The 10,749-nt window shown below is 41.4% G+C and overlaps 1 protein-coding gene across 3 annotated transcripts in view; it reads right to left on the reverse strand.

Annotated features, from left to right (window-relative positions):
• TSPAN7 (tetraspanin 7) overlaps window positions 1–10,140 on the reverse strand; it is a 147,215-nt gene extending 137,075 nt beyond the window's left edge. For all 3 annotated transcript variants that reach the window (XM_025205165.1, XM_006015650.3, XM_025205171.1), the window contains exon 1: window positions 10,072–10,140. In XM_025205165.1, the coding sequence (XP_025060950.1) occupies window positions 10,072–10,125 (54 nt within the window). In that variant the 5' untranslated portion in view covers window positions 10,126–10,140. The remainder of the gene's footprint in view (window positions 1–10,071) is intronic.
• Window positions 10,141–10,749: the final 609 nt, after the last annotated feature.

Consider the following 10,749-nt stretch of genomic DNA (forward strand, 5'->3'; position numbering starts at 1 on the left):
GGGGGTGCAGCAGCATATGGTAGATCTTGGGCTGCTTTTAAATGCCAAAGGTGATCTCCTACTTAAAAAGACTGCAGACCACTGATTTACTGATATATGGACCCTGCTACATTCTGGCCTATATTACTATACTCCACCATCAGTGGAACTACACCAGTGGGAAATGGGGAAAAAGAGTATTTGGGCTTATCTGGATATTTCCTTTCTTTGAGTAAGAAGTTTAAAAAATGTGAGGGAGCAAATGACCTCTTAAAACACTGACCAAAGGCCCTGCTGTATCATTTCCATCTTTTCCACTGCTCACCAGAACCATGCAATAGATGGGATGGAGAGAGTACCAGTGATATTGTTTTACGCTTTTCTGTCTGAAGAGTGAAACATAAACCAGTCTGCTCTCAAGGCCTGATTAACCTAGCACTAGACATCCCTGTATCTCCAACATCCTCTGAAAGTTCACCTATTACAAACTGAAGCAATTCAAAATGGATTCCAGAATAAAGGAATTAGTATATGCATTGAACTGCATAGGAAATAGAATTTAGTCTGTGAGTTGGTGCATTCTTAACTACCATGTCAAACCAGTGACATAAGCTTGAGTGGGAGCATAAGAGTATCCAAGCAAAAAGAACAAGTCAACTATACCACTGTCAGCATGTTCAAGACAAGACTGTACCAATCCTACCACAATAAATGCTTCCTCTGATCAATCACTTATTCTAAACTCTTCCTCCAACAACTTATTCCAGTCCTAAAAATTCACAAAGCATGGCCTTTGGAACCTCACCCTGCTCCTTACAACACTGTCCAGACTGAACCCCAGCAGCATGTGTTAATATTCATCACTATTAGTGTAGGTTTTCTGATCTACTGTCTCCAGTCAAATGAGTTTTTTAATTAAGTTCGGCATGATACTCAACATCACCTTTCTAAATCTTTCATCCAAATAAGTGGTGATATTCTACCTCTACCTTCCACATCTGCATTAAGTTCAGTGCTCACTCAGCCACATGCTTAGTAGGAAGTGTGGGCTATCATAATATTCAGAATTTGACTACGACTTAGGTGACTAGCATTAAGTGTGATCATCATGACAATTTATCAAAAAAACTATGGTCTAAGCTCTGAAAGTATTTCTACTCTGCTGTTTTTAGGTTTCTTTGTTTTAGAGTTCATTTGGTCTAAACCAGACACTCACACCTATATTAGGAGCAACATTATTTCAAAAGGTGATTTTAACTTTTTGGGGTCTCTTCAATCAGTAGTGGAACCTTCACTACAAAAAACCTTTAGATCAATGCTTCCTAAACTCTTCCTCAGCATGATCCCACTTATGGCTCCATTTCCTCAGCATGGCCCTTTAGTCCCAATCCACAGCCCCCAACCGCTGATGTTGGGACCCCATTTGGGGTCGCAACCCACAGTTTGGGAACCACTGTTTTAGATCGTCTTGCCGAATAACAGCATACGGCTGATACAGACATTTAGGTGCACCCAGTAATAGGAAAATCTATAGACATAAGATAGCATGTCTTTCAGTTTCTATAAAGTAAGGATGTACTCCCTCCTTATCAGCCATGAGCGGTAGTCTGACAGCTAGAGAAAGGGGTTCGGCGGTCAAGGCTCTCATTCCCATTTCTAATTCTGCCAGGAACTACTGAGACCTCAGAATAAGTCACAATCTCCCTGCCTCAGCTTAATGTGGAGTTGAACACAGGAATAATTAAATACATGGCATGTGAATCTTGACGTAATACGACTCAGTAGGTTAAGAAAGAGCCCAATAACACTAAGAACAAAAGAAGCTTACACTTCAGTGGCTATTGGATCTGCTAATTCTTCTAACCAAAAAGTAACCACCCTTCTGTATTTTAAATGGACAACACTCCTGTCCCTATCACCTACAAAAATCCCTGAAGATGAGTGTGAAAATCCAAGCTTTTGCTTCTAAATTTATAGTTTATATTTCTGTACATTGAGGCCAGTTAATCCTTGCTGAAATAGAAGAGAAAAACAGAAAAAAATCTATATCCCTTGAAAGCCATTTAACAGGTAACAAAGTCCCACTTGAAATAAAACTGGAGGTGTTACCATTCGCTACAATTTTAAAAATCAAGATTAAAATATATCCAGATTCTGCAAAATAATGGGAACTATGCAACAGATATTATTTTGGGTAGTAAGCAGAAAAAAGCAAAGCAAAGCAGAAATGGGAAGATTCTGAGGATGCATCCCAGAGGTATGTTTTCTTTCTATCAGACCTGAAAATCATAAAACAAACAAGATCCCTTAGTTATATACACATGCAGACCTGAACACAAGATTTAAGGAAAACATCAATTAACTACAGAAGACTCTCTTCTTCATGTTATGGGTACCTAACATTGAGAAGCAGCCAGACAGAAGGAACAGAATGAATTGCAGGTTGTTAACTCTTTCAGCTAGCCTTAACCCACCACCTACCTATATTTATCATCATTCTCAGTTGGTTTGCCCGTCTGCAAACAATTTCACGTGTGTACTTTTACTCATTGATATCATATAAATACCTATTACAGAGTGCATGTTCTGTCAGAAAGCATACACACACTGGCGTCCAAATTCAAGGCTGGGTGCACAAATCGATCTAATGACAAAAAGGAGCTCAATACTACAAGAAGAAAGGGTCAACCATGCTTAATTCTCACTGATGATGTTGCTAGTAGAGTATTTTAATACTGTTAATGGCTTCAATGTTAGCGTTTGAGAAAAGATTTAATGCTAGATTTTATAATTCTGCTCCACTGCAGTGGTTCCTGGTAAATGCCCTGTACATTTAAAGTCTGCCATCATATATATTATACACTCAGCACGGGGGAGGCGGGGGCGGGAAGGGGGTCACAATGACCTGAAACCTTGCATAAAAGTTGAAGGTTAAAAATCTGCTTAAATTAAAAGACCAAACTGTGTAACTAACTGTGCTTGAACTACATGTTGGAGCATTTCTGGATTAAATTGTTTCAAGAAACAACTCAGTTCTTTCCTTTAAAATTGTATATTCTTCCAGGTATAGGACTTAGTCCTTTATGTGCCTTGATTCCTTTTGGCAATTTGACAGGAATGAGTAAAGGGGAAGGAAATATTTTAAACCTGATACTTATCTTAAAAAATAGCCATGGAACACTGTTCTCAGGTTTCCTTGAGCCAAGCAACACCATTTATTTTGCTTTTTCCTTAGAGAGGCATAATATTTTAATATTAGAAGTATATAAAAATTGCAACATGTTCCACAAAAATAGACATAATTTTAGTTTCCCTTAGAACCATTTCACAAGCTTGAAATTTGGTCTTCCCATAAAGCTTTATCAAAGTGGCTGTTTCCCACATCAGAATATTTAGGAAGAGTAAAAAAAACCTAGTCTTTGCTTCCAAACAGCAAAAAACAGCTTTATTTTTGTGCCTGGTCTTGTTTTGTTTCCAGTTTTCAGTTGTTTTTTTTTTTTTTTATAATGCAGTTCCTGGAAGAAGCATTCATTTATTATCTCCCTCAGTTTGTGCAACACATTGCGTGGAGCCTGTCATTTGTCAGAATGGTGAACACAATATGAGATCTTGCTAAACGCTGCTGCAGTACTGGCCTCCCTGCCTACAGTCTCCCCAAAGCTGACCCAGCAGGCACTCTCATACAGCAAGTGGTCTGATACCGATCTACATATTGTTATGTCAACTGTCTCACACACCTCCCTAAGTCAACAAATGAGAATCGTAGTAAACAGAGCTATGATTCTTTTTTGTCAGGTTGCCATTAAGCAAAATGACAAAGGGTAGCTGGGATGGAATTTAGACCAGGCTAAAAGAACAAAGATTAGTAGCATCACTCTGTAAGAGAGATCAAAAGAGGTTACAGGACTTGCATGTACAACTGCATGCATATATTTTCACCATGTGCAACATTATCCTACCCTATCAACAGCAGAGTTATGCATAAACAACCATTTATCCTGCATACTGCACAGAAAGACCCTGAAGATACCCTGCAAAGTCATGGCCTTAACACCTTAAGAAAAGGACTGTTCTTGGCTAGTGGGATCAGGACAGCAAAAATAAATAGCAAATAAAGAATCTTTCTCTAACCTCCCCCTCATGATGCTCCTTCATTTTTTAATATTTTTTGTCTGCAAGTTTCCCTCAATTTATGCTGTACATGCATTCCTGGAGAACAGCACATAAATCAAATTTGCATAAAGCAGAGGTGGGCCAGATGTGGCCCGCCAGGCCATTCTATCCAGCCTGCAGGGCCCCTAAAAAATTTAGAAAATTAATATTTATCTGACCCAGGCTGACTGTCATGTGGCCCTCGATGGCTTGCCAAACCTCAGTAAGTGGCCCTCCACCCAAAATAACTGCCCGCCCCTGGCATAAAGCGAACCCACTTTACAATGTAACAAATAGGGATAGGTTCCCATGGTGGTGAGGGAGGGAGGGAGGCTCGGACTAGGGAAGGGGTACCACTCCTGCAGCTGCACAAGGCAGCAAAACGGAGGGAACAGAGCAGCACTCACCCCAGCCTCGGCTGCAGCAGCCCCGGGAGTGGCTGGGGGCCGGCGGATGCTCAGCGCCGGGCGCGGGCAGGTCCCCACTCACCTTTGCTCCTGGGCTGCACCATGCCCTAGTACAGGCAGCTGGTGTTGGCTGCTCACCACAGCATGGCACAGCCCAAGAGCTGGGGTGAGCCCAGGTGCGGGGAAGCAGGCAGAGCACAGTGCAGCCCAGCAGCTACAGGCAGGTGGCACTGGCTGCTCTCGGGGCCACTGTGGCCAGGGCTGGGATGAGTGGAGCTACGGTCCTTTTTCCTCCCCCCACAGACTTACCTGCTTGGGTGGCAGAGCATGTATGCTGATCGCACAAGACCGAATTTACCTCGCATATAATGAATTATGGATCTAAATATGCTCATCGCATAAGAGTGAATTTGCATATAAAGAACCTTCATAAATCGAGGGAAACCTGTATATAGTAAGGATGTGAATGGTTAAATGATTAATTGTTTAACCAATAAGCCCCATGATAACTGGTTACAGCTTACCGGTTATGGTTTAGCATGGGGCAGGGCACAGTCCGACAGGGAAGGGATACTGCACGGTGCCCCAACTGGAACCAGAAGGTGGTGGGGCAGGAGGGAGGGAGGAGTCCTGGGGGGTGGGGAGGGAACTAGTACCAATAGCTAGAATCCACATACCCCGGTGTAGCAGCTTACAGCCTCCCTGATGCCTGCCATGAGCAGCCCAGGCTTCAGGCAGGCCCCAGCTGCCTGCCACGAAGCCCACTGCTAAGGCACCTGTCCCTGTCCCCATGCCCGGCCACATGCGGCACCTTATGTTGCTGCAGCTGCCAATGCAGGCAGCACCTACAACATGCCCCTTGTCCAGACCCACAGTGGCTGCATGGACTAACAGGGGCAGGGAGGAGATAATGGGGCAGCTCCTCAGGGCCTGTAGCTCTGTCCCACAACACACCACACCTGCCCACCCTATCTTGCCCACCCCGCCTGCCCAGTTCATGGTGAGGTGCAGCCCTGGGGAGCCACTGAGTCCCCACTGCACCTCAAGGAACTGGAAGCTCCCTGCTGATGCCAGGCTGGGTAGGGGTGCCCCGCAAGCCATGATGGAGCAGTCCAATGTGGACCAAGCTGGGGATTGCCATATTGATTAATAATTTAACTGTTGTAATTACAACAGGTTAAACGGATAGTTTTTAAACCTGTATTTACATCCAAAATATATAGGTACTATCTTCCATTAGCAAATCTGGATGCAAGTACAGTACTGTACTTTGTGTCACTGCATAGAACACAAGAACAGGCACCAAGAAGCAAAAATTATTTTGGACTTTGTATTCGATAGGAGATAACATTAAGATACTTTATAGTTGCTTTTTCTGATGTTCAAAAATTGTCCTTTCAGCACCTGTAATTAGTTTATATGCCAAAGCCCATACAGCCTAGAGACTGCAAATTCTGGACCCAAGATGCAATTGGTTTCTTGTATCCCAAAATACAATTTTTTTCTGCAATTTAAGAAAAAAATGTCTTCCAAAATTCTGTAGGCAAGAGATAATCTCCAACCCTTCTTAGTTGTTTACCCCAATTGCTTTAATTGGCTCAAAAGAAATACAATGGTATTAAAAAGAGAACTGTACAAAACGGAATATTGCATTAATGGGAGATAAGAATTAGAAGTAGAAGATAACTAAAAGTTAGAAAACAATGTAGCTGTTGGAGAACTTTTAAAAGCCACAGAAACAAAAAATACCAGATCAAGCACAACACAGTTACACAGATACTGCTGAAACTATGGCCATGGACAAGAATTACATTTGTGCCAAGAAATGTGTCTTTTCTCAGCACAGAAAGCTAGCATAGAGGTGTTCAAGGTCTTTTTCACAGAACAAAACTGGCTCATCCATGAAAAAATGTTGGCTATTTTAACCTGTAACTTCTCTGGAGAGAGACGTATTCTAGCACCACGTAAGCAGCCTATACACTTATCTTGGGGTCCTTAGGGCCCCCAGTATTCCAGTCTTCTGCTGTCCCTCCCTTCAAGGAGGAGAGAGGGAGGGAGAATGCTGTCTCTCTGATGAGCTACCCAAAGGCAAGCTGTCAGGGGAGCCCTGCTGGGACCCAGCAGCTGCTGTGCCAGGAGTGTTCAAGAAAGGATTCCCCAAGACAGTGTAAGAGGTGACTTGAATGCTTCAGAGGTGGCAGGGGTGAAGAGAGCAGTTCTCACCCCTCTTACCCCTGCAGGTTTAGGTGCTGTCTTTGGCATTTACTGCTTTTCAACAGCTTCCAGATGAGCAATGACAGCCTGTTCTCTTTTCTGGCAGGGCAGAGGACAGGCTTTTTTCAGTCATCAGGCTTGGAGTTGGGGAGCACAGGGGACCCAAGGAGCAACCCTCTATTATGCTCTGGCTGGACAGCTTACCTCTGAGTTGACTATGTAGCTCTCAGTCAGGGGGCCAGCATGATCCCTTTCTCAGCATGTTTTTTGTGGTGCAGTAAATTTTTAGTGCTGACACTGAGCAGCTGTCCATGCCCCATGATTTCTGTGTTTCATTAATACTGATCATTTTAATCAGAATTTCAGCATATGAAGGCAGAGGGTTCTTTACTGGCATTTCAATTTTCAATTCTTGCTTGTTTTTAAAAAGAGAACAAAGTTACATGCACTTAAATAATGTTTGCATTTAATTGGTTCTCATTAGGCTTTGAATATTAAGTGCCACTGAAGTGAAGAGTATACAGGAATGTTGAGTTCCTACCTTTCCTGGAAATAGTGTTCTACAGTGCTAACATTTTCTATCGTTTCTATGCTACCATATCATTGCAACAATAAAAAGCATGTTTGGTTGTGTTTATTTAGTTGGTTTGTTTTTGGGAAAGGCATTTTAAAAAAAAAGTTAGACCCGGCAGATTATTATGGAACAAAAGGGGGGGGGGAGGGGGAGCATGGTGTGCCCCTCTGAAATTGCAAGATCTGTGAGTTTCTGACTGTATCTGAAATTTGTTCTTACCCTCACTGTTAAAGTAGCTTATAGGATTTGGCTCTGTGTATTCCAGTAGAGTATTTATAAATGCCCTTGTGTAAACTGTTCTAACCTGAAAAGCACCAACCCCAGGGCCTTGTTAGAGCAGAATTTGAAAAAAGCTAGTTAACACCTGCTTTCATACATACATCATAGTTTAAACAAGGTGTGGGCTGTCCTGTAGAACAGAGTGAATGACAAAACTGATAGGGACTTAAAGAGGCTTGATAAAAATCATCACCTATATTACGCAGCAGACTTTATTTATCATTTGTTTATAAATTTTATTTCCCGACAAACTAAAGAGAAAAACTTCCATGCCACATGTAATCCATTTCAACGTAACTGTATTTCCAAAAGTGAAGTTAAAAAATCTCTTCTGCCCATACTATTTTCTTTATACAGAGTAAAACAACTACTTTTGTGGAGTTTTTTGGAACCTAAAAACTGGCTTAAAGAAAGTTTCGTTAAGTTTGTTTTCAGGCAGAGACCCATCAAAGAAAGCTCTGCCCAAAGAATAAATGTTTAAAAAAAAAAAAATACTGATGTGTGAAATTAGGGATGTAAGTGGAAACTTTTAAAGTGTTAACTACAGTATAGTGTTTTGACAGGTCCCTGCTATAGTACACTAGAAATTGTTTTATAAAGGGGCAGTTGTTCATGTAACCTGCTGCAGGAGGTTTTTTTCTTATCCATAATATTTTTGTTCTATGCTGGGACCTAGAAAATACAAATTCCTGAAGTCCTATTTCTACTTTCTCTCCTAGGTCATCAAGGGCATCTATTTGAATTCACCTCAAAGAATTGTGTGGTTGTAAAGTCACGTTGTGTGGTCCCAAAGATGGGATCATACAAGTCAACTTTCCAGTTTTAAGCAGATAATAGCTTCCTCCTTATGCTTTCCATCATTCTTCACTTACATATGTATTGACTGAAGTTTGGAATATCTCATGTTATCATGGTTTTTTGGACAGCTTCCCGTGATTCAAAAATGTACTGATTATGCGCATCACCTCAATATTCAGATGCTGTCTTATAGAGGCTTTTAATAAATGCTTTAACTAATACTGTTATTAGGAGGTATCTTCTCTAACATGATCAAAAACCAAACCCAACAAAACCACCCAGAGTATGGCACACAAACGCATTTTGCTTGGCACACGAGCCTCAGGGCAGACGATAGGAAGGGGACCAGGGACATGCTGTCACAACAAGAATCAGGCCTCTCGCACCTCCCCCGCCATTCATCCCTGGCACACCAACATCTTACAAGTCAAAGTTGCAGGTGTTTTTGGCACTCTGCCCAAACATGTTGCTGACCCCTGTGCTATAAAGCCTACCCTCTCCTCGGGTATATCAACAAAGACATTAACAAGATGCAACTTAAACCTTCTCCCCAGGCTTGGCTAGGAAATCCTCTCTCCATGCTGCTGAGCCAGTATTCCATATCCCTTCTTCTACAAAGTGACCTGTAGGTAGCACTGTGCAGGATAACAAGCCACCAGTCTCAGCCAGTCAATAGAATCTATTTAGCCCTCACCAAACACAAGCAATACCTTGCAAATAAAAATCAAACCCAGTTCTTTCTTTAAATGTAATACAATTCAATCTGGCATTATTAAGGATTTAAAAAACTGTTCCAAGACTTATGAAAAAGAAATTTAGAAAATATCTCTCGGTACTCCACAAGATTACAATCAAATTCATATTAATAGCATCATTTGTATTCTTCTGTTATAGTTTCTATAAACCTTCCCAGCACTCAAAAAGAAATAGCTCAGCTATGAAATAATTGTAAAGTGGCAAAACATGAGCATGCTGGGCTCCTTTCTTTAATTCAGAATCCCTTAGCTGAGAGCTAAATTTAAATACTTCCTTTTTGTAACCCCAAACCTGCTATAAAAAACACCAGAGAATCAGCCATAAATCCATCACTGTTAAATCAAAAGGTTAAAAAGGAAGAGAGGTCTATCCTGTGGATATACACAGGGCCTCCCTTTACTTGTCTGAGATATTCTGATGCTACAGTAATCTGCTCCATAGAAAATGGCTGTGATGAAATTAAAATCACTCTGCAGTGTTCTTACTGATTTCCACAATCACTTACAGCCTCCTGTGTGGTCTTTTGGTTTGTTCCAATAATGTGCAAGCATCCAAGCCTGCAACCCATTGAAATCAATGGGTGTTTAACATTGACTCCACAAATGCAGAAGGTTCCAAGGCATCAATGTTGCTATGAGCTCTGTGTTGGCCGCCCCGTGCATCCACACAGAAACTCACTCGTGGCAAATGGGTATCTGCAAGATTGAAGGTGCAATTTGTACAACCATATTTGCCCAAATCACCTCTCTGCTGACATACTCACAAAATTCCAAGTCATCAAAGGTCAGGTGCATTTTTCAAAGTTAAATACATAAAACCTAAGGTAGCTGCAACCACAGAAGAAACAAGAATAAAATCTAGAGAGAGGTAGAAAAGACTAACAGTATTAGGTAATCAATCCAGCTCACCTACCTCCCTGCCAGTCACAAAGGCTATGATTCTGCAGACACTTGAGAGCAGCCTCATAGCCTTCAATAGGACTAACTGTGCACAAGTGAAGAATTAGGGCTGCATTCATGAAATACTGTAGCTTTGCACAGAATAAAGGGAAGAGTTATAAAATGTAACATCCTTGGAAAAATTATTCAAGAGATGTAAAATGTCTATAGATGTCTAACTCCTGATCCTTCCCCGCCTTTGGGGTAGTGGGAAGCACTTTATGGGCAACCAATGAACTTTAATTTAAATAAAAGAAGCAACCAATTCCAGTTTGAAACACTGAATAACCCACAGAACATTGTGTCCTAATATATTCAGGAATCTAATCTTACGTCTCTCTCAGGATCCTGCAGTTGAAAGTATGCGGAGCTGCTGTCCTCCACCCTTTATCACTGAAGAGTTCTAGAGTTTAGAGTAGGGATGCATATTTTGGACAGTTTTTTCTCCATTTCTATTGTTCTTATATGGTTGAAAAAAGGCAGTGTCAAGCAGACACATTCTCTTTTAAATGGAAATAAGGAGGAGGCTGTGAGTTGGCACCTGAGGTTTTAGGGCTGTTTGTTCTTAAGTTTTACTGATAGTCCTTAAAACTCGTAAACAAAGAATACAAAATTAAAACAGACAATCAATTTTTAAATCCCCCCCGGTTTG

Source organism: Alligator sinensis, unplaced genomic scaffold (assembly GCF_000455745.1).
Source record: "Alligator sinensis unplaced genomic scaffold, ASM45574v1 scaffold243_1, whole genome shotgun sequence".
Taxonomy (NCBI): Eukaryota; Metazoa; Chordata; order Crocodylia; family Alligatoridae; genus Alligator; species Alligator sinensis.